Raw genomic sequence first — 26,623 nt, 5'->3', positions numbered from 1 at the left:
TTTACTAGGTAGATACAGTTGGTTAGGAAACCTTCCTCTGTGTTCCCCTAACAACAGCTTGCGTACATTTATTGTAGCACTAAATACAATGTACTATCAATGTTATTTCTTTCCATGTCCATGTCCTGCATGGGTTATAAACTCTTCTAGGGTTAGGGCTATATGTTATTCATCTTTGTGTTTCCAGTACCTAGCACGGGGTCTGCTGGATAGTAGATACACATGAAATATTTGGTATATTTGTGATGTGAAGTGTAATCTCATCTAGTTCCAGAGCATCAATAAAGAACTGAAAGTGACATTATTGCATAGTGATTTAGTGTATCAGTGTTTACATTAAGCTCACTTGCATCTAAAATAATGAAATAATTTAGAAAAACCTCAAAATAACAGCACCTCAAACAAAGTAGATGTTTATTTCTCTCATGCGTAAAAGAAGTTTTAGCTTAGGTGGTCTAAGGCTGGTATGGAGAAACCGTGAGGTTATCAAGAATCTAGGCTCTTTCCAGCTCTACTCTGCCATCCTTAGGGTGTGATCCTTGTCATGGACCAAGATGGCTGCTGGAGGTCCAGCCAGCACATTCGAGTTCAGGATAGCTGGCATAGGAAATTAAGGAGGACACACTTCTCCACTTTAAGAGAACCCTCCAGAAGTTGCACACATTGCTGTTTGTTTCATTGGCCAGAATTAAGTACCATGGCCTTATCTAACTGCAAGGGGAGCTGGAAAGCAGTTTTTTCTCCAGGCCCCAGTGTACCTAGTTAAAATCTGGGGTCTGGTACTAAGGAAAAATGGGAGAATGAATATGAATGACCAAGCAGTTTTGCTTTAATTGGCTGCTTTGCAGCCTGTGGGTTTGAGTCCTGGCTCTGCTGCTTACTAGCTGTGTCATGTTCGATAATTTATTCAGCTGCTTTGAGTTTTGGTTTCCTCATCTGTAACATGGGTTTAATAATTGTTTCTCCTTGTTAGGTTATAGTAGGGAACAAACAAGATCATACACGTAAAGAGCACAATGCTTGGAGTATAATAAGCCCTCAGCAATTGGTTGCTCTTATTCTTATTACTGTTGTAGAGCCATCTGAGGTTCTATTCTGAGTTCAATGCCAGAACACTTATAGTCTGGCAGCAGTAGAAGTTCTGGATACCAAGTTTTTTGGGGTGAAAACTGTTCAGCCCCCTCTCCTTCTGCTCCTTCTGCCTTCTCTACTCTGGTGGGTAGATAGGCTGGTGAAAAGCTTGTCTTCAGAAAAGAGGCTCTTGTATATTTTAGTGTCCTGCTGGTGCCTTATGCACTAGCTAACCAAAACACAGCTGATAGGCCTAATTTTAGGTTCACAAATATTGCTGGTTGTCTTCTTTAGATTCTATTTTACATTCTGAACTGTTGGAAATTTTTATAGAAGCACAGGGGTGGTAGGGGTAATATTCCCTTTACTTTCTGGTTAGAAAATTGCCTCGCTTTTCTTTGCAGTAGGCAATCATGGGAGAAATGTTATGGCATCCCTACTGTTCTCCTCTCTGTGCACTGGGTCTGTGTGAACCCTGGCAAGGTCTAACTTGTGTCGAGTGATAGACCCTGACTTCATGTGTGTGAAGATTGAAAATGCTAACCTTCAACTGCAATTATAAAACTAAGATAAGAGTCAGGAAACTCTTGCCTGCTGTTAAATTTTGAGGTTCTTTAAAGAGATGAGAAGACTAATAATAATAATTGAGTGGTTTTAGGTCAGGTGCTCTTCATATGTTTTTTCAAATGATCTCAATACAGCTCCCACAATCAGCGGTGTTATTATGATTCTTGTTTTACAGATGAGGAAAGTGATACTGAAAGAGGTTGAGATTCACAGAGGATGGTCACTTAACTAATAAGTGAAAGGACTAGGATATGAATCTAGGACTGATCCCAAAGTACATGTTCTTTCTACCATCCCATTCTGCTTCTTTTCTCAATTATTCCCACTTACATTTAACCTCTCTAAATTGTACATGCACTCTCCTGATGTTTACTATCTGTATGAAGATATATTTTTTAAAGATTTTATTTATTTTTAGAGAGAAGGGAAGGGAGGGAGAAAGAAGGAGAGAAGCATTAATCAGTTGCCTCTCGTACATGTTCCAATGGGGCACTGATCCCGCAACCCAGCATGTGCCGTGACCAGGAATCAAACTGTCTTGCTTTGTAGAAAATGCCCAACCAACTGAGCCACGCTGGTCAAGGCCTTCATACATGAAGGTATTTAATAGATACATATTTCTGAATATTCTAAAACTATTCCTTCTGTCTGAAATTTTCTTCCTGGATATTTTATAGAGCATTTTGATTAGTAACAGATTGTTTTATTAATTTTTGCCATTCAGTACTTCTCTAGCTCAGTACTTAATACTTAGTAGTCAGTCACATAGTATATTTTTATTCAGTTAATAATAACAATAACCATGATAGCTTTATTGAGAACTTATTATGTGCCAAGTTCTGTACTGTAAACTTTCTACCTATTATCTCATTAAATTTTTTATAATTCTTTGAGGTAGATTCTTTATTAAGATATTTTTATATATTGTTTGAGGTTGGTGACATAATTGTTTTTACTTTGATCTATTCATTCAATTAGATGAGGTATTTTGGGCAGTAGGATATTTAACAATGAGCAGTTCTAAGTCCCTGGTCTCATGGAGCTTATATTGTATGAGCAAAATAAATATAAGCAAATAAAACAATAAATAATATTTCAAATAAGGATGGATTAGTACTATGAAGGCATTTGAGATCTTGCATCCTGGCCATTGTCATCAGTTTGGCTCAAATAAACTCTTATAAAAATTCTCTAAAAAAAATGAGAAAAGCATAAGGATATGCACTATGAATAACAAACTAAGTTAAGGAGAAAGAGAGTGACTCGGACAGGGAAATGATAGGGAGGCTGTTTAAGGGTCTGAGAAGGACTTTTTTGAGGAAGTGACCTGTATAGTTAGAGCCAATGATGGGAAGATCTGAGGGCATAGTTGTCCTAGGGGAGGAAATACTGAGTGTAGAGGCTCTGAGATGGGACAAGCTGACTGAGGGATAAAAAAAGATGGCTGGAGGAGGGATAGAGGAAATCAGATTACTAAATAGGCCATGATAAGGATTTGGGATTTTATTTCCAGTAGCCATAGACTGTTTAAGCACAGGAATGAGTGATGTGACACATGTCCTTACAATTTCACTCTGATTCCTTTGCAGAGAAAGGACTGTAGGGTAGCAAGAGTGGGAAGAGTATTGCTGCTTGGACTGGGTAGTGGTGGAGGTGGTGAAGGGTAGTTGGATATGGCACATGATTGGGACTTAGGTAATGAGTTTTCTCAGGCACAAAAATGATTTTGGATCTGAGCAATTATAGAAAGATGGTTGCCTAACATGAGTGGATTTGAAGTTGGAAAATCAAATAATGTGCAGAAAATTATAAAGAATTTTTGTACATGGCATGGTAATACTAAAATTTAGTTCTGTTTCCTTTTGGCAATGCTTTGCTTTCTTATTTGATTCCTTAGGAGGATTTCTTATATCTTCTGTCTCATAATCCTTCTCCACTGTTTTTCCCAAACAAAACCTGTTTGTAAAAATTAAAGAAAGTTGGGTTGATTTCTTTTTTAAGCATGGTACCAACACAAGGCCAGTGAGATAAAAAAACAAAACAAAACAGGCAGCCAATATTCTTTCCAAACTCAGCATCTTCTGATTCTTTGTAATACAGAATTCAATACTTAGGAGCCATTTGAGGATATTTAAGTGACTTTCATTTACATTTCTACTGACACATGGCTTTTCTTTTGGTGCCCAGCTGACTGACTCCCATAAAAGTACAGAGACTGTTTGTCAAAAAATACCTCTTGTTCTGATGCCACTTTCACCTATCATATTCTCCCTTTGTTTTTGCCTCTTGCCCATTTTCAAAGGATGTTTACATTAGAATGAGCTATATTATTCCTGTATTTTGGGGTGACTGGGTAGACATGTGTCTATGAAGTATTTTGAACCTCTATGAAGAAACATATCTCAGCTTCCTTGGTGTTCAAACAAGCACTCTTAGAGGCTTCAAAAAACAAACAAACAAACAAACAAAGAACAAACAAAAATCCTTTCAGAGAGAGTTGCTTCCAGGGGTGGCAACTTTAAATGTCTATAGGGAAGAGAGAGGTAGTGTAAATGAGAGAAGCAAACTAGAGTAGCAATGGCAAACTGGAGAGAGCTTGCCCTGCCTGAAGTGGGTAGTTGCTTTTCAGCTTCAGCTAATTGCTGCTATGTGGGAATGTGAACCCAGTATAATCATACCTTCAGATTTTCAAACGAAACTAGAAATTTTTATTGTATCATATTTCCTGATTTTTAAATTAGCAACTAATTTAAAAATTCCCAGTATGCTATGTGGGACAACACCCTAAAGGCCTAAAAAGTTCTTCAGGCTGTGTATGTGAAGGTTCTGATTTGTCCCATTTTCCTCATTTACAGATTGAGAAACAGAAATCCAGAGGTACAGAATGATTCATCCACACTCACACAGCAATTAGTGGAGGAACTAGGAATGGGGCCCGCATCTCCTTTTTCTTTGTGCAATACTCTTTACACTATAAGAAAATTGAACTTTTGGGGGACTCTGGGGAAAGCTAAATTTCTTTCCCTAGAAAAGTGCATGTACATTTCACATTTGGTATATAGTTTTGGAGGTTTCAAACTGCCTGAAATCCATACATGAACACCAGGTAAAGAACTCTCTTTTACCTCCTGGTTCGTATGTTTGCAGTGCAAAGGGAACGGTGTCCTATATTTATTCTTAGGCAAACTCAAGGAGAGAAGCAGTTGAAGAAGATGCCCTAGGTTTTTTTCTCCCTTCCCTTTGTATACTAAATCTTAGACAATACACGTAAGTAAGTCTAAGACTCTTCCTCCTACTTACTACTCCTGATACCAGTCCCTCAAATCATTGCTTTTCTAGTCTTTTACGTACATATGCATCACCCATAGAAAAATAACAGTTTTGTGCTTTTATAAAAAATAAATAATATTTATAGTATGTATCATTTTGCAAGTTTAATTCAACATTATGTCTTGTATCCAGGTACATACAGGTCGACTTCATTCCTTTAATTTGCTATATCATATTTCATAGTTTGTTAATTCTATAATTTCTTTAGCCACCATCAATGGATGCTTAAGATGTTTCCAGTTTCACAGTATTACAAACAGTGCAGCAATAAATATTTTTGTGCACGCCTCTTGGATACATGAGCTAGTGTTTCTCAAGGGGTAAAAGAGAGAAATGGACTTGCTAGGCATGTGATTTCAAAGTAGCTTTATCATTTTATATCAGCAACATATGAAAGTCCCAGATTTCCCCAGAGCCCCACATCACTTGATACTATCAAATCAAAACTTTTTCAGTATATCGGATAAGACATGTTTTGTTGATTAAGTAATTTAAGCTTTTTTAAGCAACTTTTTTATATGTTAATTAGCCATTTCATATTTCTATTTTGTTCGTATCCTTTGTTGGGATTTCTTTTGGGCTTGTCTTTTTCTTATTTGTGGGAACCCCTATATATTTTCCTGTGTATTATTTTAAATTTATTTATTTTAACTTACATTTTTATCTAATAATTTTATTATATTTTTAATTACCATTTAGTTCCCTTACCCCTCTCCCACCCACAATCACCACATCATTGTCCATGTCCATGAGTCCTTTGTCCTTTTTGCTCAGTCCCTCTAACCCCTACTGTTGGCTGTCATCCTGCTCTTTCTGAGCCTGTCTCTATTTTGCTCATTAGTTCTGTTTGTTCATGATTCCACATATGACTGAAATCATATGGTATTCGTCTTTTCTCTAACTGGCTTAATTCACTTAGCATAATGTTCTCCAGGTCCATCCATACTGTCCCAAAGGGTAAAACTTTCTTCTTTTTCATGGCTGAGTAGTATTCCATTGTGCACACATTGTTGTTTCAGCCACTCATCTGCTGATGGACATTTGGGCTGCTTTCATATCATGGCTATTATAACTAATATTGCAATGAATATAGGGATGCTTATGTGCTTTTGAATTAGTGTTTTGGGTTCCTTTGGATGTATTCCCAGAAGTTGGATCGCTGGGTCAAAAGGCAGCTCCATTTTTAATTTTTTGAGATAATTCTATACTGCTTTCTACAGTGGCTGCACCAATCTGCATTTCCACCAGCAGTGCAGAAGCATTCCCCTTTCTCCACATCCTTGCCAGCACTTGTTTGTTGATTTGTTGATGATAGACATTCTGACAGATGTGAGGTGATATGTCATAGTGGTTTTAATTTGCATTTCTCTGGTGATTAGTGATGTTGAGCATCTTTTCATATGTCTATTGGCCATTGGTGTGTCCTCTTTGGAGAAGTGTCTGTTCAGCTCCTTTGCCCATATTTTAATTGGGTTGTTTTTTTGATGTTGAGTTTTGTTAAGTTCTTTATAAATGTTCATTATTAACCCCTTATTAGATATATCAGAAAATATGTTCTCCCATTCTGTGGGTTGTCTTTTTATTTTGTTGATGTTTTCTTTTCCTGTGCAAAAATTGTTTAGTTTGATGTATTCTGTTTATTTTTTCTTTTGTTTTCCTTGCACCAGGAGATATATCTGATAAAATATTGCTACAAGCAATGTCTAAGATTTTGCTGCCTGTTTTCTTCTATGATTTTTGTGGTCTTGGGTCTAATACTTAGGTCTTTAATCCATTTTGAATTTATTTTTGTGTGTGATATAAGAAGGTGGTCTAGTTTCATTATTCTGCCTGTACCTGTCCAATTTTCCCAACACAATTTATTGAATAAACTATCTTCAGCCCATTGTATGTGCTGTTTTTTAATTGTATTTTATTGATTCTACTGTGACAGTTGCCTCACTTTTTCCCCTTTGCACCCCTCCACCCAGTATCCCCCATTCCCTGTGGCAATCTCCCCAGTTAGTTCATGTCCATGGGTCATGCATATAAGTTTTTTGGCTACTCCATGTCCTATACTGCTCTTTACATCCCCCTGTCTCTTTTGTACCTACCAATTTGTACTTCTTAATCCCTGCACCTTTCCCCATTCTCTCCCTTACCCTTCCCAGCTGATAACCCTCCAAATGATCTCCATATCTATGATTCTGTTCCTGTCCTGCTTGTTTGCTTAGTTTGTTTTTTAGATTCAGCTGTTGCTAGTTGTGAATTTGTTGCCATTCTAATGTTCATAGTTTTCATCTTCTTTTTCTTATATAGTTCCCTTTAACCCTTCATGTAATAATGGCTTGGTGATGATGAACTCCTTCAGCTCTACCTTGTCTGAGAAGCACTTTATCTGCTCTTCCATTCTAAATGATAGCTTTGCTGGATAGAGTAATCTAGGTTGTAGGTCCTTGCTTTTCTTCACTTTGAATACTTCTTGCCAGTCTCTTCTAGCCTGCAAAGTATCTTTTGAGAAATCGGCTGACAAGTCTGATGGGAACTCCTTTGTAGGTAACTCTCTGCTTTTCTCTTGCTGCTTGTAAGATTCTCTCTTTACATTTAACCTTTGGCATTTTAATTATGATGTGTCTTGGTGTGGTCCTCGTTGTGTCCATCTTGTTTGGGATTCTATGTGCTTCCTGGACCTGTATGTCTATGTCTTTCTCAAAGTTAGGGGAGTTTTCTTTTATTATTTTTTCAAATATGTTTTCCGTTTCTTGCTTTTTCTCTTCTCCTTCTAGCACCATTTGATTTGAATGTTGGTATGTTTGAAGTGATCCCAGAGGCTCCTTATCCTATCCTCATTTGGGGGCATTCTTTTTTCTTCTTGCTGTTCTGGTTGAATGTTTTTTTCTTCCTTATTTTCCAAGTCATTGGTTTGATTCTCCACTGTTTCATCAACTCCACTGTTGGTTCCCTATAAATTTTTCTTTATTTCACTTAGTGTAACTATCATTTCTACCTTTTTTATGCTGTTGAAGTACCCAGTGAGTTCCTTGAGCATCCTTATAACCAGTGTTTTGAACTGTGCATCTGATAGATTGCTTGCCTCTATTTTGTTTATCTCTTTTTCTGGAGTTCTGTTCTGTTCTTTTATTTGGGCCATGTTTCTTTGTCTCCTCTTCTTGGCAGCCTCCCTGTGTTAGTTTCTGTGTATTCGGTGCTGCTTTGGGTCTGTGTCTTGGTTGTGTGACCCAGTGTAGTAGGTGTCCTGTAGAGTCCAGTGGTACAGCCTCCCCTGTCACCCAAGCTGGGTACTTGAAGTGCGACCTTCGTGTGGGCTGAGTACACCCTCCTCCTGTAGTTGAGCCTTGGTTCTTGTTGACAGACCAATGGGAGGGATGTACCCAGGCCAGTCAGCTGCAAGGATTGGCTGTGACCACTGACCCCCAACCTCCACCTTCCATAGAGGATCAGCTGTGCAGGGGGAGTGTGGTGGTGCTCCAGTGAGGTCTTCAGCTGTCCACTGGGTGCGCTGGTTCTGGGGTTTCTCAAGTGCTGCAGGTCATGGTCAGCCCTCACCTATGTTTTGCACAGAGCCACCCTGCCTGAGTCATAAATCAGTCTGAGACAGCTCCTTCTTGTGCTGGACTTGGAGATTCCCAGGTGAAGCCAAGCTGTGAATCTAGGCTGGCTGCTGCTAGTGCAGGGCCTGGGGCTCACTGAGGCCAGCTTTTGCTTGTTTGGTAGGATTTAGAAAGTGATGAAGCAGACCAGCCATTCATATGGAAAAGCAGCTTTGGTGGGCCCTTAAGTTGAGTGTGGCAAAGTCTCTAGCGCTCTCCAAGGCTGGTCAAGCAATGTTGGTTGATGGAACGTCAGATATGGCACCAGCTTGCCAGCTCTGTGGGCAGAGGGTTTAGAAAAGGGACAATGGTCCCTGCTCACCTTGATGCCAGACACCCCAGTTTCTCCCTGTATAGCACTGGTGTCTTTCAAGCTGCTACCCAGTGCTGGCGCTCAGAGCGAGTGAGTCTGAGTGGGTGAGTCAGTATGTGGGTTCTTTAAGAGGAACTGCATGAGGCTCTAGAAGTTTCTTCCACCAACTCAATCCCCTCTGGTTTTTGCAGCCAGAAGTTGTGGGGACTTATCTTCCTGGCACTGGAACCCTGGGCTGCGGGGCCTGGTGTGGGGGTGGTACTCCTCGCTCTAGAGATATCCCTCCCGAATTTTTATCCCACACTCAGATATGGGACTAGCCCGTTCTGTGTCTGCACCCCTCCTACCGGTCTGGATGGATGTGGTTTCTTTAATTCTGTAATTGTCAGACTTCCATTCAACTTGATTCTGACAGTCCTGAGTGATGATTGTTCTATATTTTAGTTGTAATTTTGATGTGGTTGTGTGAAGAGGTGAGCCACATCTGCCTACACCACCATCTTCTGGTATGTGTTTTTCACAACTTACATTTAATTCTTTTGTCCATTTTGAGTTTATTGTGTGTGGTATAAGTTAGTAGTCTAGTTTTTTTATTCTTTTTCTTTTTTTGCATGTACCTGTCTAATTTTTCCAACACCATTTATTGAAGAGGCTGTCTTTACTCCATTGTATGTGCTTGCTTTCTTTGTCAAATATTAAGTGACCATGTAGACATGGGTTGATTTCTGGGCTCTCTGGTCTGTTCCATTGATCTATATTCCTCTTCTTGTGCCAGTACCAGGCTATTTTGATTACAATGACCTTGTAGTATAATTTGATATCAGGTATTTTGATCCATCAACTTTGTTCTTCTTTCTCAATATTGCTGAGGCTATTCAGGATCTTTTTGGTTCCATATACATTTTTGGAATATTTTTTCTAGATCTGTGAAATATGTCATTGGTATTTTAACAGGAACTGCACTGAATCTATTGATTGCTTTGGGTAGTATCTTCCAATTCATAACATAGTATATGGATCCACTTTTTTGTTTCTTCCTCAATTTTTTTTCAATGTCCTATAGTTTTCCAAGTTTCTCATGTATCCTTGATATCATCCTCTTCTGTTGTACATTTTAACCTTTCTTATTTGAATCTTTCTGACCCTGGTTTTGCTGTTTACTAGGTTTGTAATTTGGGGTCATCATCTGACTTCCACAGAACCATTTTTCTCCATCAAAAAGTGCGAATACACTACTTAATTATTTTGTTACTGTGAAATGCCAATGAAAGATTGTATGAGCTCTGTGATTTTTGGGTTCTTCCAATCATTTTTGAACTTTCTTCAGCCATTTTGTCAAATATAAAGTGAGAATACACTACTTGTTAGGTTTATTGTGAAAGACCAATGGAAAAGCATATGAAAGTTCTTTGGAAAGTAAAGAATTTCTTTAAATGTAAGGCATTTTTGTTTTTCTCTTGTCTCTATTATGACTCATCCCTAGGAGTTGGCTTTTGTTAAGCATCCCACATCTCCACAGATTGATTAAACGCTGAGGGGTGGGGTGCGTGTCACAAAATAGCACTTACCTCTTTTTATTCTACACTCTCTAAGTGAGGGAAATAGGTGCATAAACAACGCATGTGTACATTGAATTCCACGTTCTTGGAATGCATTGTGTGGGATGGAGGAGGAGACGAGCAGCATCAGGAGAAAGCTCATTTCTTTGCCTCTCACAGTGCTTGCCCCACGGACTGACATAGTAGAATCCGCCCATTTATGGAACCAAATGTCTACAAGGTTAGAATTAGTTTGCCTTTTGTTACTATTCTGGTCTTCTTCTCAATTAGAACACAGGTTTCAGAGGCAGTTGTTCTATTTTACCATCACAGGGAAGTATGAGGGTACAATCTCCTGTTCCCATTCCCTTTTGACTGGTGACTGTCCTCTTCAAACAAAAAATTAACTAAAACCGTATGGTTTAGGGACACTCATATTCAGTACCACCTTAGACCTAGACGACGCTGTGCCCCTGCCCTATGCCCCGTGCTTTAGAGGGCCCTCCTTTGGCCATACCCGTCTCCTGGACCACTCTCCAAGGACTCCGGGCCCAAGGATCACCAGACAAAATGTCCCGAACCTATTTCCAGGACCTGCAGAGTCCCTTTCTGAGTTCCTACTTCCAAAAATAGGTCAAGCCATTAGACCCCACCCCCTGATATATGCTTTCCTACATTAGGGTGGCTACGGGTAACTGCTTCAGAGAGAGATTTCCAGACCTTTCCTAGCTTGAATGTCTGTGTATAAGGCTTCTTGAGGTACATGAAGACTGGGGTGTGGGAAGACAAAGAAGGTGTGCTGGGGGCCCAGGGGCCTCCGTTTGTACGGTAGCCCAGCCCATCAACTGTCAGGGGCATGTCTGTCCAGAGGAGCTTCTCTCTTCTGACCAACTGCTTATTTTATGGTTTTGGTTTTGTTTTTCTTTTAAGCCATAGGGAAACGGTTTTTATCACCACCCATTTACAGGCTGAGTATAGCTGGCTCAATATAGACCCGAATTGGTCTTTGAGAATAATCTCAAAGAGGGTGGGGAGGGTGGAAGGGTGACTTTCCTGAAGGGTGAGTCTCTGTGCCTCCCCTCTGTCTCTCCCCGGGTAGGCAGTGCTGCTGAGGCTTTGTTACGTGGAGAAAGGATTCTGCTGACACACTGTATTTTTATGAAAGAAGGCTAAGGGTTCCCTTATCTCTCCACACAAGGCACATCTGCCTGCAAACAGGCTGTCTGCTTCTTAGGGATTCCTTTGTCGTTTGGTTTCCTTTCTGAAGGTTGTAAGGCACAGTTTCATACATTCCTTTCCGTTCTCTAGAGCCAGGGGGAAAGTCATAATATATCAGGGCTCTTGCCGAAAAGCTTAAAATGGGCGCTGGCAGCTGGGATGTGGGGGAAGAGAGCTTTCCAGGGACAAGTGACCTGCTTGTTCAGCCAGTGAGAAGCAGGTTAGAGGAATGATATTACCAGACAGGCTTTATTGTTGGTCATCTCATAAGAGCAGGACTGTGTCTGGCAACCTAACCCTTTTTTAGGTATTTTGGGTCTCACCCACACCCTGGTATGTGACCTCTAGATTCCTTTCCTAATTGTCTATTGTGAGACCACAGGAATTAAAGATTTAAATTGGTGAGGAAATTTGGAGAGTTGTAAATCACCATTTTAAAAATTACAAATTATTAAAATTGAGAAACATAGCTAAAGTGGGAATGTCAACCAAGCTATGTTTGGAGAGTATATCTAAGGCGGATATTGGTCTTAGTCATGTTACAACAGACATTTTCTGTATAGGCTTCAGAGAGAAAGGTTAAAGGGAGAAGAAAGATTTAGCTTTTAGTCTATTTTAATCTGTATGATGGAGTCTTGTAAGTACATATTTCCTGTTTTAGAGGAACTGAAATTGCTTCTTAAGATTTGGAAAAGATCATTGAGTCTGTGGACAATTTCAAGTAACAATATATTTGTATTGTTTGTCTATATTGTGCTTCTTTATTGTCCCCCCCCAAAAAAAATGGTAACCATTTTACTCCTTCATGCTTCCTTTTTGTCACTGGTAAAATGAGGATGATGATTCTACCCTATTCCATAGAGGAGTTGAGATTAGAAAGTAAAACTAATTAATGTGGTTTTAGACTGTGCAACACACATGTATTATTGTTTGGACATTAATGTTTTAAGATTATATGTTCATTGATTCATTTGTTCAGCAGACTTTTTAAAAAACTTTCTTGATGCTGGGCACAGATACGGAGATAATAGATGTAGTTCTTACCTTTAAGAAACTTAAAATAATGTGAGGAAGATAGGCAATAATAAAAAAGTCTCATTCCTCTATTGTATTTACCATGTACCAGGTGCTGTTCTAAGCCCACGTTAACTCATTTGACATATATTAGCTCATTTAATCTTACTGCAACCTTATGAAAGAGATGTTGTGTTTAGCTACATATTATAGATAAAGAAATCAAGGCACAGAGGGGCTAAGTGACTTGCCTAAGGTCACACAGGTAGTGGTAGAATTGGGACTTGAATCCAGATATTGTAGCTCTAGAGTCTGTGTTCTAAGTCTGTGCTGACCAATACAGTAGTCACTAGCCATACAAGGCTTTAGAGCACTTGAAATATGGCTAGTCCTAATTGAATGGGGCTGTAAGTATGAATTTCAAAGACCTAGTGTGAAAAAAATATATAGAGTACCTCATGTTGAAATTCCATGTTGCAATGATAATATTTTGGAGATACTGAGTTAAGTTAAATATATTAAACTTAATTTCATTTTATGTTTGTGGCTACTAGAAAACTTAGAATTATATATGTGTTTTGCATTTGTGGCTTACATTGCATTTTTTTATTTTTTACATTGTATTTTTATTGAACTGTGCTACTCTAAGTCATTACAATGCAATAACAACAGTAATAGTAGCAGGTGACATTTATTGAGCACTTACTGTGTGCCACATACTGTGCTAATACCTTCACAAACCCTGCTTTAATTAAGCCTCCAAATAACTCTGTTTATCATCCCCATTTTATGGAAAGAAGAGAAGGTTTTGAGAAAGTCAGTAATTTGCCTGAGTTTAGTCAACTAGTTAATGACAGACCCCAAATTTGACACCATTTGTCTGACTTAGAAACCTGTACTTGTCCAGCACACTGTAATATACCGTTTCCAATGATATCTCAGGGCATTTTCTTTGTGTTTATTTTGTGAAGAATATTAAATATTGCATACTTCCATATTTGGTGTGTAGAAGTTCAAAATAAAAATCACTAGGTCATAAAATAGACACCCCAGAAGGGAGTTTCTTTGGCAGGGCCTTGGTCCTCAGTGAACACTGGCACAGTTGAGCACTGATACGAAGTAGTCAGTCAGCCTGTACAAATTGCCTTTCATTTTCATTCCAGTAGTTCTCTCAGGTCACTGGGCAATTTATGTCTCAACCCTCTTTTTTCATCGAGAAGATGAAGAAGGGCAACGCAGCTCTGCCTAGCTATTTAGTTTTCTTGGCTGAGAGAAAGAAAAAAATTGCTTTCTGTTACGTTGTCCCACGAAGTGCTGTTTGTGATCTAGAGAGCAACAAAATGCTGTCTAATAACCCCTGACTTTTCTTTTTTCTAGAGCAAAGACTCAGGAGGATTAAAGGCGGCTATGATAGAGTTGGTGGAAAGGTTAAAGTTCAAGAGCTCAGACCCTAAAGTAAGTATTGTTTTGGAATTTATTGGACATTGGTAACCCAAGTACAGGTATTCCCCCACTTTCTCAAAGTTCACTTTACTCCACTCTGCTTTGATGAAAGACCTACCTTAGTACCCGTTTTCACTAACTGGAAGAAATCCGAAAAGAATTTTTGCTTTTATGAAGAAACGCAAAAACAGCCTTCAGCCTTTGTTTTGCAATGAGTTGTTATAGAGGCAGCACAACTCTCAGCTGCAAGCGGCCCTGCCAAGCTCCTTCCTGAAGAACTACACTCAGCATCTCAGTATCAAGCCACTATAGCTTTGAATTGTGTCTGTGAGCATCTGTGTTTTATTTCCATTTATTTTGTGCATCCGTTAGCAAAATTGTAATAACGTATCAGCAAAGCCTAAGAGAGCTCCAAAGGGTGTTACGCTTAGTGTAAAACTGGTAATTAAGCATATTTGGTATGATTTTGTAGGTACTTTAGGGGTATGGGAACACTAAAAAATTTTCCATATAAATTCATGGTAATTGCTTCTTCGCTTTATGCTACTTCAGTTTGCAAAAGGTTTCATAGGGACAGGGAAACATGTATTTCATTCTCCTTGAGCTAAGTTCAAGGGATGTTACCAATCATCTATCAGCACACTGCATCAAGATCTAATTAAGCCTGCCCATCACAAGCAGTGTTCTCATATGCTTAGAGATAAATCATCTATTTTTCCCTTTCTGTATTTTATGACTTACAACACATAATCATTAATTGTTTTCCCTGAACTGCAGACAAGTGCATTTTTAATCTTCCTTTACCAGGCCTTTGAGACTATTGTCCTCTGTGTCCATTAAATTCAGCCAAAGGCATCTGAGATACTGATCAGCTTAATGCTGGGAACTGGAACAGGATCCAGACCCATCCAGTTGGTGTTCAGCATTAGCGTTTTGTCTCTCCCCAACTTACAGGAGCCAGCTGCCACTGCTAATGCTTTTGTCCTCATGACCTAGAGTCTGGTCTGGGAAATGGTTTAAGCTTCCCAGCTTTCTTTGCAAGATGTTGGGGGCTGTAGGACTGACATTCTGGGAGATGCCATACCAGGGTGGGGGTGGACTGGGAACTGAACAAGCTGGAGGGATTATGACTAACAGCCTCCCTTCTCCTACCCAGATACTTACTGTGGCACTACCTAGTAGTGGAGCCGGCTGGCTCTGCCTGAGAGTCAGAGCCTCTCACAAGTGAATTGGGAAAGGAGCATGATTGTTTGACTTTCTGTATCTCCTTTCTTTCCTTTCATTTAAAGTTCTTTGTAGGTGGAATAAGACTAACATTTCTTGAATACGTACTAAGAGCCAGGCACTGTGCTAGGAGCCTTACATACTTGTAAAAATAATTGTGGTAAATATACATAATGCAGTTTACATTTTTAACAATTTTTAAGTGTACAGTTTAGTGGCATTAAGTACATTCAAATTCTTGTCTAAATCATCACTACCATCCATCTCCTGAACTTTTTTTTTTAATCTCAAACTGAAACTCTGTACCCCTTAAACACTAACTCCTTATTCCACCTCTCTTCTCGCATACGTGTGATTACTTTAGCAACTCTATAAAGTACATTAGTTTTCCCATGTTATTGACAAGGACACTGAGGCTCAGAGAAGTAGAATCATTTGCCCCAAATCTAGTATAATTTAGAGCTGGGATTCAACTCTGACCCCACTGCCTGTGCTCTTCTATATCATGTTGCAGACCAAGCCCTGGGTTTCATCTGCTTTCCATCATATAATCACATTGTGCCTCTTTTCTAATCTGAAGTGCCATAAGAGGCAGAGCCATGGGAAATGATAGGTTCTTCAAGAGTTAGCTCCAGTTACTAATCACAAAATAATTTCCTCTTCGTACAGCATTGAAAGTTTTGGAGCATCAGTAATTTTCTTGTCTTCTGGTATAGTTAGGGTTCTAGAGGTGGAGTATTTTGATAGAAAAAAATTGGGGTAACTTTTATCAATTTCTTTTTTAGCTCGCTGTAAAAATATCCCTGGTGTAAGTAGTTTTTCTTTCATGAAGATGAATCAATTAGTTATTAAAGATCACTGAAAGCTTTTTTTTTTTTACCAAGTTTCTCTGATTTCTGGGACAACAGCTATACTGAGGGAGACAACTGCATGTTCTGTTTCTGCCACATCCACATGCATTTAGGCAGTGAAGATTGAGAGGATGTGTACAAATTACACTGAGTGGCTTCTGTGCATGATAATAAATACAGGTAAAGTGCTTTGGGATCCTTTATGAATGCATGTAGTACTTCTGATGGGAAACTTGCCAGAGGTGAACGAATTGAGTGGTCCTGTGAGAGCAACCCATGAAAGCCTCAGGATTTTCCCATGATGTACCATAAGCTAAAGGATATTTGTTAGGATCTGATCTGATCTTGGATATATGTATACACACTCGCCTCTCTTTTATCTTCTCTTTTTCTTGCCCTGGATTATTTTCTACCAACCAATTTTATTTTCATGCCTCTCTCTAATTGGTGATATATGCATATGCTGTATGTACGTGGAGCCAGCTTGAAGAAGGACCGTTGTAATTATAGAATGAATGCCAGAGCACGAAGAGAGGGGTGGTGGAAAACGGGGCACTTAAATACATAGTTTCTGCAACAAAGAAAATTTTCCCAGCAATAAATTGGTGTCTTCCAAGAAACTTTTTAGGCTGTTCTGTTTTCCCTTGGAACCCCACCATCCCCTCTTTTTTTTGTGTTAAGTTGGTAGAAAGGCAGAATCTCTCAAACTTTATGACTTGTCATTTCCTGGTACAGCAGCTTTACACAGAAGCACTGATCGAGTCATGGAGTGCTGAGCACTCTCTCTACCTCACTTCCTCTAGAATTCCCTAAAGCATCACAAAACTTGATTAGTCCAGACACTGAAGTCTCCTGGAGACCGAATTAATTTTTACCTGCAGATTTTTCCGGAGAGGAGTGGCAGATGCTTAGATTAACCATTTTTTAAATTGAAAAATAATATATGCTTATAGATTAAAAAAACATATAGGAAAAGTAAAATGAATTTCCCCCAGGTTGACCACTTTAACAGTTTTTTGTGTAACCTTCTAGACATTTCCATGTGGAAATACACTTCTAAGTTTTTTTACAAAAATTACATTATACCTATAGTTTTATTACACAGAACATCTTAGACATTCTTCTTTGTCAATAACACAGACTTAATTTGATGCCTCATTTTGTCCAAAATATTTGTCAGATACCCTCTTTTCTTTCAGACTAGTAGTTCTTAAACTTTAGTGTGCATGAAATCACCAGGAGGACTTATTAAAATGCAGCATTAGGCCACCCCCAGAGTTTCTGATTCAGTAGACCAGGGGTGACTTGAGGCTATACTAGACCTTGGCTACGTTCTTTCTCTCTCGTTTTGATTTTTTTTCATTCTTTTGAGCAAATAGCCTAAAGACCCCTTGTGAATAAGTCCAAGTGATTTCAACTTTGAAAAAAATGCAATACATAAAAATCCATGCTTACAAAGCAAATAAATTGAGCCACGGTAGCAAAGGAGTAGGGGAGGGGGAAGGGAGGTCTAATGAGGAGTCAGGTCAGGCTGCCTAAGAGGACAGGAATCCTTTAAACAGTCATGTCCAACAGGGAAACAGCAAAGCTAAAAATAGGGAATGGAGGCCTCCTGATCAGGATTTAAGAGGCTGATCAAGGTCCATGCCATGGTCCAAGAGTGGGCTGAGTTATAAAACCAGAGGAAGAGGAGACATCAAATCCTAGACACTAGGGGTGAACCTGCGGACAGGAATCGGAGCCAGTGCTGGTTGGTAAATGAGGCACAGGGCCAGAGGAAGTTGTGTGCATGCAGGTTGCCACGGTGAGCCCTGTTTCAAAGGGAGCATACCTCCAGAAATCTAGAACTTTGTATACATTGGAAAGAGATTGCTTTTAATAACAAACAATGTCTATTTTATTTAATTGGAAGTGGTCTTTCCAGTTCATAAGGCATCCTAGTGTATTTGACATGACACAGTTTGCAAACATTTTTTTCAGCCAAACTTTCCAGGAACATTTATTGCACAAAGTAGGATTTTTGTCTGTAGATTTCTTATATTTATGATAGACTTTAGGAAAATTAAAAGATGTAATTTTTCAGGATGTATGTGTCTGTCTATATCTGGATCTTTAAGAAATTTAAAGTATTCTGAGTTCTTTATAGCTTGCCTTTTAGTGACTAGGCAGTTATCTTTCACAGTTTACCTGGAAACTGAAGCTTAGAAAATACATTAATTCTTTTCCCTTCCCTCTCCCTGCCCAGTCTCTCAGAAAGCATTGAACCAAAAGCATAATATGCTATAAGCTCATTTAAACTAGCCTCTTACTATGCAGTTAATAACAGCCACCTTCTCTCTTACATATTGGTTATTTTTCATTTCATCTAAGATATGCTGTTTATTGTTTCCTATGGCTAGCATGCTTGAAACAGTTAAAAACACAATTGTGTATCTCAAATTCATACTAATGTTATAAGAAGTTATTCTTTTTAAAAAGTGTCTTCAGACTTGAACCAAGTGGTTCACATTATTTTGTCTGAATGAAGTGGCATTAAACATGGAATGTTGTCATACTAAGGCTGCCTAAAATATATCAGGTTTTTTCCTCATTTTCTTCAATTTCTAAAGGTGTTCATACTGAAGTGTGAAACGAAAGATTTGTCTAGCAACATAGAATTAGTTAAATAGATCTGATAATTATTGTCTTATTTTTATTTAGCATATACATAGAATTTTATAATTACAAGAGAATTTTACAATCCTTTTTAAATAGCTCATATCATTGAAGTGGAACACAGCCCACTTCTTCACTCTTATGCTAATGAGACTCTTGCTAAAATGACAGGTTTTGTATGCACAAATAGGAATGGATATATGCAAAATTTAACTTGAATTCTTAGTAGTAGTGTCCTGTCATTCGCCAGAGTCAAGCCAGGCCTGGTGCTGGTCCTTGCCATGCCACCAGACAGAAGCATTTACTGAGGCCGTGTTTGTTCCACCAACTGAAACAGGGAATTGAAGTGCCTCACTTATCAAGTCGATTCATTCAGAAGTGTTCCTTTGGTTAAAAGGTCATTACAATTATTGATCTGTTTTTGCACTTTTCATAAAAAAGAAGTAAATAGTAATCTTACAGAGCGTGAATTGTGTTTATTTTATCTCTGTATCTTCAAGCCCTATTAGCATGGTATCTGGCACAAAGTAACAGATAATGCATTATCTTATTACAACACCTATGAAAATAAATATTGTTTGTCCTGTTTTATGGATGAGCAATCCAAGACTTAGAGGGGTTAACTAGCTAGCTAGCCGGTAAGTGTGGAGACCAGGACTTAACTTCAGATTTCTCGTACTCTATGTTCTCCTTCCCTACACTATTGTTGAGCACATGGATATACACATATATATAGCACATGTACATACATCCAGCCTGTCATCCCTAACAGCACGACTCTTCATTGACTATTTTTCCCTCCTTCCATTCTTTTCCCTCCCTTTACTGGATCCTGCAGCCACAGTTCCACACAATCCTAGAGTCCCAAAACTGGAAAATAGCCTTTTCCAATAGAAAATGTGGGACAATGGCAAAGGAGCCATGCCAGCCCCAGAGCATTTAGTGCCAGCTCAGTGAAAAACTCAGGCAGTGCTCAGTATCTCCCCTTTATTGATGGAGGACACCAAATGGGAAAATATATGTGTTTTCTCAGGTTCTGTCTAAGCCCTGAGGCATGGAATCCCTGCAGAAGCAAATGTGGCCCCTTTTTATCCTCTACAGACCCATGGGCAGTGGGAAGAGGAGAAAGGGGCTTGCTGCTGTCCTTCCTCATCTCCCTGACTTTATCAAAACAAAACAACTTCCCCCTTCCCTATCCCCCAGTTACAAAAGTAATAGATGTTCTCTGTAGAAAAATGTGGAAAATACAGACAAGTACAAAGAAGGCAGAAAAAAATCAGCTATTTTTCTGCTGTCTGCAATGGTTCGTAGACTCTGGATATTTTTAAAAATACAGATTCTTGAGCCTCACCCAGCACATCTAGTTTGGTAATTCTGACATCTGCTTTTTTAATATGCAGCCTGGATTATTGTGATGCACATGGTGAATATATCACACCTTGGGACACACCTATGAAAAACCTGGTTAATATTATGGTGCTTCATCTTTCAGATAGAAAATGTGCTTTGCCTTTCAGATGGAAAAAGTTATATATATGCATATTTAACTATTATGTGTATACACACATACTGTTTGTATACTACTTTTATCACCTGTTATCATTCCTAATAAGTGCATACATTTTTATCGTTTGCATCTACTTCCAAATTTGACCCCAATTTAGAGAACTAAAATCCTGAAGACCAACCTGCCATTATTACCAAGTGAAAATTTTACCTAATAAGGCATTTTTGGTTTCTTCCTAATAAGCAGATTCTGTGAGGTATATTTCTTCTTTTTCTGGGTTGGTTTTTTTTTTTCCCCCTAAGCAAGCATGATAGAGTCACAGTCTGAGGCACAGTGGTAGCCGAGTTAATGCACAGTAAAATACAGTCACGCAGTCAACCCCAAACTCTCTGTTTCACAGCATCTACCTCCCCACTGGTCAAGGCGTCTCATGTGATGTGACTGAATGAATAAATGTAGGGTTCAGTGGGAAGTCTTAGGCCATCTGCTCCAATCTACCCCTACACACACAGACACTCACACACTTTATAGATGAGGAACTGAGGTGCCAAGAGAGTAAAAGTTCGTGTCTGAGGCCACCCAGGCAGTTTTGGCAGAGCTGGAGCAGGTAGATAGCTCTTATGAAGGGCTACAGCTCTGTAGTTTTCCCCAGTAGAGAGAAGTTTTGTTCATGTGGCAAAGATGTGGAAAAACTGGAACCTTCATAGATTTCTGGTGGGAATGTAAAATGGTGCAGTCACTTTGGAAAGCAGTTTGGCAGCTCTTCAAAAGGATAAACAGATGCCATATGAGCCAGCAATTTTATTCCTGAGTATATACCCAAGAGAAATGAAAACATATGTCCACACAAAAGCTGCACCCTTATTCATACTATACAAAATGGGTAAACAACACAACCAATGACAGGATAAGTAAAATATGGTATATCCATACAACGGAATACTATTTGGCAATAAAAAGAAATGAGTTACTGAAAACCCAACTATTGCATAATCCCACTTATATGGAATGTCCAGAATAGGCAAATTTATAGAGAGAGAACGTAGACTCATTGTTGCCTGGGACCGAGGGAGATGGAGGAACGTGGATGGCGGATGACTGGAATGGACGAGGAGTTTCCTTTTGGGTTGATAAAACTGTTCTAAAGTTGATTGTGGTAGTGATTGCACAACTCTGTGAATATACTTAAAAAAAACCAGCTGAATTGTATACTTTAAGTGGATGAGTTGTATGATAATGTGAATTATATCTCAATAAGGCTGTTGAGAGAGAGATTTACTATTTGAGTCAAATTTTTTCAGCCCTTCACTTGAAGTGTCAGTTGTGAATAGTCTTTTTCTTTCTCTTTGCTCCCCTAGACAAGGAGGAAGGTCAGAAACCTGCTGTTAGCCTCAGTCGGAGGAGGCAGTATTTGACAGTTATTAAAAGCTCAGGCTCTAGAATAAGACTGCGCTGGGACAGGTCCCACCCAGTGTTGATAGCTTTGAGATCTTGGGCAGGTTTTTTGCTTAAATTCTCCATTTTCCAGGGTGGTGGTGGTGGTGGTATTTTCAATAGCAAAATAGAGAATAATAGTACATTCTTCATATGGTTATTAGGAAGATTAAATGAGAACATCCATTTAAGGTGCTTAGTACAATAACCTGTAAGTGGTGGCTGCTTTTTCCTAGTCCTGAGAACCACCACTTGCAGAAGACAGGCAGGAGTATGTGGGGGACTCCCCCACAGCCCCAGCCCTGGCCCCAACCCCATTGTTCAGGAGACCTAATTCCTGCAAAGACAAATATTTTGATCAATTAACACTTCCCAGGGTTAGTGACACGCAGATTGCAGGTTTTAAAGGGCCCTCGCTACCTCTTCAAATGATAATGACATGAAAATTGAGTTAAATTTTCATAGTTGGGCCCTCTTGGTGTTGCTCTTGGCTGACTGGCTGACGCTGGGCCCTGTGCCGGCTGCCTTGCCTGAAGTTAGTTCAGTGTAGATCTCTTATTTGTTCACATCAAGGCAGTCTGCCTTAGGACTGTGCCACTGTGTGTCCATATAGTCCCAATAGAAACAGGAACTCAATGCAAATCAATTACATTTATTATTACGGAGCAAATTCTAGTGAGCAAATTCTAGTTAGCAAAACTGCCTGGTGCCAAATTAAAAGAAATTAAGAGTCACAATAGAAATTGTGTGCCATTGAAGAGACACATCAGAAGATATATCCCCACTTTAAAGTAAACACCACTGAAATTCTTGTTCCCTTTTTATTCCCCCTTCCCCCTGCAGCTTCACCCTTTGGTTAGTCTCTTCCTATAGGAGCCGCAGAGCTCCTAATTGAAGCACTGTGGAAATCGGCTCTGGGCTTTTTAACACTAGGGCTGGACACGGTTTCTAAGCTGCCTGGTGAGCTGGAGCATTGTTAGAAAGCAAAGGGATTGAGCTTTAAATGGCTTAATAAAATTAATACATTGTGATGTCCTTCTCCCCCTGCTCCAGCTCCTCGAGGCGCTGATAGAAGACTTGATAATTTACTCTCTGCCAAAGCTTGAAGGGCTGATTACGTGGCCAACATGGAGAAGGGAGTGGGGCTGTCAGAACTCCCCCATACCAGCCACGCTTCACATTTCCAGTGCAGGATTGTATTTGACATTTAATTTAGGAGTCTCGATGTAATACTTTACTGCGATAATAGTGATAAAAACCACCCAGACTTTTATTTAAGGGCCTACTTCTCCCCTGTCCCTCTCCTTTCCCCTTTCCTGTTAGTTTAACCTTTCATTCAGCTAGGAAATAAAACTGAGGTTTTCTCAAGGAAAAAGGTGTTTTCTTTGCTATCTTAAGGTTAAAGCTATACAGTGCAAGTCTCAGCCTACCTCAGGTCTTATGTAGATGCTTGTATGTATATATACAGTCTTCCCTCTATATCCGCAGGGATTGGTCCTAGGACCTCCATGGATACCAAAATTGAAGGATGCTCAAGTAAGTCTCACATAAAATAAGCTATATGCATATATATTTGCATATAGCTTATCCACATCTTCTGGTATACTTTAAATCATTTCTAGATTAGTTGTTACACTGTACAACCATACCATGTTTTATTGTGCTTCTGCTTTATTGTGCTTCATAGATGTTGGGTTTTTTACAAATTGCAGGCAAGACCCTCTACCAGCAAAAAGATTACAGCTTGCTTTATTGCAATATTTGTGTGGAGAAGGAACAAACTTTCCTCTATCTTCAAGATTCGCCTGGTTGGTCTAAAAATCAAATGGACACGAGACAGATTAGCAAGAGAAAAGAACCAAATTTAATACCTACATATGTATGGGAACCCTGCGTACATGAGAGAGTCAGAGACCCCACATGCAGGAAAGGTTCAGAGATAGAAAGGGAGGATTGAGGTTTATAAGATATTCTGAGCTAGGCATGAGGTAGGGTACGTTGGGGGCTTCAAAGGGTCTTTGCAGGGTGATTAGAAGAGCAGATGTTTAGTAAATAAAAGTTTGCCCTGCTATATAGGTAGGTTGAAAAGGTTATCACTGATAATTTCTTATGGGCAAGACCCCTAATTCAAGCTCTTCTAGGTAGTTAAAGGGAGGGGCAGAAATTTTTCTTGAGCCTGAAGCTAAAATTGCCTTTAGCTCAGAACAATTTGCATACCACAGAAACACATCTTGGAGTGACTCTTTCTGAATCTCCCCCACCTACTTTATTGCAGTGGTCTGGAACTGAATGTGCAATATGTCCAAGGTATGCTTGTATTCTTTAGGGGATAATGACAAAAATAAGTCTGTATGTATTCAGTACAGACGCAACCATCATAGGCCTAACAACATAGTATACACCAGCAGGAAAATAACAATTTTTTTCCAAATATTTTTGATCCCTTGTTGGTTGAATCTGAGGATGCAAAACCCTAGGTACAGAGGGTCAACTGTAAATATAAAATTTAAGAACCACGCCTCTTACCTGATTGATTCTGTATTTAGCAAAATGGCGACATCCATCTGGTCTCTGTGGCTATGTAAAGAACCTCCATTCAACCCAGTGACCCAGCTGATGACCTTGTTGAATGGCTTGTTTACTGCTATAGTAGGTGAAATAGATTCTGTGATACCGCCTTAATTTCTAACTCAACCTGTTTGTTAGACATTATAACCCTCACTTTACAGATGAAGAAACAGAGGTTTAAGAAATTCAATGACTTGTCCAAGGCCATAGGGCTAATGAAGCCAATACGTTGCCTTTCTGTGATTACTAAATAGAATTATTAGGAATATATATAGAATATATATGATTGCTATATAGAATAGCTATAGGAAGTTATTAACTTTTTACCTATAGAAAATGTTTTGGGAGTAGAACACCAATACAGAGTTTGTTCAGACTTTAGGGGGGGAAATTATTTTTAGTATGACACAATTTCCTTTTACAGTGAAAAAAGATAGACATTGGAGTCAGATGACCTGAGTCTATGTAATGGCACCTCTCTCTATCACTTGATTTGTCTGAGCCTTCAGTTTCATCTATGAAATAGGACTAATCATATTATTAGTATATACCTTGAAAACAAATTTTTGCAGAGATAAGACATGATGGATAATGATTGGTGTCATGGCTTTAGAGGCCTGAAAAGTATTTTATCAACTGTAGTTAGTTAACAAGTCCTGAGGTCCTTAGATAAGCAGATGATTAGCTTAAGTGGGTATAATAGGGTTTCAGTTTGCAAAAGAGAAAAGTGAGTGTTCAGTGTCATCAACAGGTTTTCCAACTTCAAGCAAAACAACGTAAAACGAGACCAGTTTTATCATAGGCTATTTGATAGAAACAAGAGTTAGGCTTCTATGGCATCTCAGTTACATTATATTGAAATGACACTGAACGGAATGACAGTATTTGAGCACCTACTGTATGGGAGAGGCAAGTGGTGAGATTGAGGCGCTGACTACAGGCTGTGTGTAGGTGCTGAGGAGCAGAATGTGACCCGACTTTCTGTGAAGTAGACCATGTCCGATCTTATCAAACTAGAAAAGGTAGCCATATCTCCCTGACAGTCTGTGGCCATTTACTGAAATTGAGGTAAGGAGCTACTGATTGACATCCTTACTCTTCAATGCCTAGGAAGTGTGAAAAAGTCCTTCCTGTTTTCCTTTGGGAAAGTAGTCTGCACTCCCGAGGGTGTAGACTCTTTCTCTTAATTGGGAGCTCTCTGTCTGTGAGGACTCAGTGGGTATCACATGAGAAGCACCCAATAAATGTTCATGGTGACTATTATTTGCATCAGTTTTGCTGATGTCCCTATACGCCCAAAGGGTACTAAGTTCTTTCCACATATTGTTTTCTGTAAATGTTACAAAGATATCTGTGAGAACAATATTATTACCCTATTTTAAAAATGAAGAGACTCTTACCTTTCTGAGCTGCAGAGCGTAGTTAGCAGAGGCAGTCACTACTCAAACTTCTTTTCTCTACTACAGCAAACTACGAGCTTTACTGTTTTCTCTGTAGCAAAAAAGAGGCAGAAAACATGAGACCTACATGTCAGTGCTCTTTTCTGATTATTCCTAGTGGTGGGCAGTTGTTTGGGTTTGTGGTTTTGAAAGTTTACAAATAGCTGTAGCTTTGCAGGGAAGGTGTTTAGGTAGAGAGAATGGACTGGAAGTGGAGGGGGATTACTTTAATCTTCAGTAGATAAAATAGCCTTTCTTTGTATATTCAAGTCTAAGGTGCTTAAAATAGCATAATTTCTTTTTATTTGCCCCCTGAAACTGTCAGTGTTCGTTTTCACCTCCCACTTCCTACACAATAATTCCTGAAGCAGAAGCTGTCTTTCTAGCTTATGCCCAGGTTAAGGTGAAAAGAAAGCAAGAAAATGAGGTGGATTAGAAGCTCTCACTCTTATTCTTGTTTGTTACAGATCCTGGGTTTCTCTGGGGACTCATTTTTCTACTTTCACATTTCTACAGGGGAGTTACCCAGAATTTTTTCCTGCCCACTCAGAAAAAGTGATGCTCAGAAGTTTGTGATTGCTTTCTTTATTGCCACCCAGGGGTCAGGCAAAGAGAGAGGCATCTTAAGAGCAAGCAGTAGTATTGATTCAAAGTGAGTCCTATATCCCATCGAACTGTTCTCTGGTGCATCCAGTTCAGTGCCATGACATTGGGTTACACATCAAGTTGTCATGACAATAAAGTCATAGCAGCCGACAGCATGAATGAGCAGCCTTGGAAGGAGAGGATGCTTGGCACTAGTTCCATAGCCATAGTGGTTAGATTTCCATCTCTTACACTAAGAGCTGCTTGTCATTCTGC

General features: G+C 39.2%; 1 protein-coding gene across 2 annotated transcripts in view; it reads left to right on the top strand.

Annotated features, from left to right (window-relative positions):
- Positions 1-26,623, top strand: part of TRIM44 (tripartite motif containing 44) — a 109,342-nt gene that overhangs the window by 11,497 nt on the left and 71,222 nt on the right. Inside the window, exons 2-3 of one of the 2 annotated variants that reach the window (XM_054585902.1) lie at positions 14,019-14,096; positions 23,244-23,291. In XM_054585902.1, coding sequence (XP_054441877.1) covers positions 14,019-14,096; positions 23,244-23,291 — 126 coding nt within the window. The remainder of the gene's footprint in view (positions 1-14,018; positions 14,097-23,243; positions 23,292-26,623) is intronic. The other variant, XM_054585900.1, reaches the window with a different exon arrangement.

The sequence above is a fragment of the Pteronotus mesoamericanus genome, unplaced genomic scaffold, assembly GCF_021234165.1.
Source record: "Pteronotus mesoamericanus isolate MK-2021 breed Mesoamerican mustached bat unplaced genomic scaffold, CSHL_Meso_final contig_90, whole genome shotgun sequence".
Lineage (NCBI taxonomy): Eukaryota > Metazoa > Chordata > Mammalia > Chiroptera > Mormoopidae > Pteronotus > Pteronotus mesoamericanus.
The sequence above is the reverse complement of the archived record's forward strand: the minus strand, read 5'-3'. Positions and strand labels throughout refer to the sequence as shown.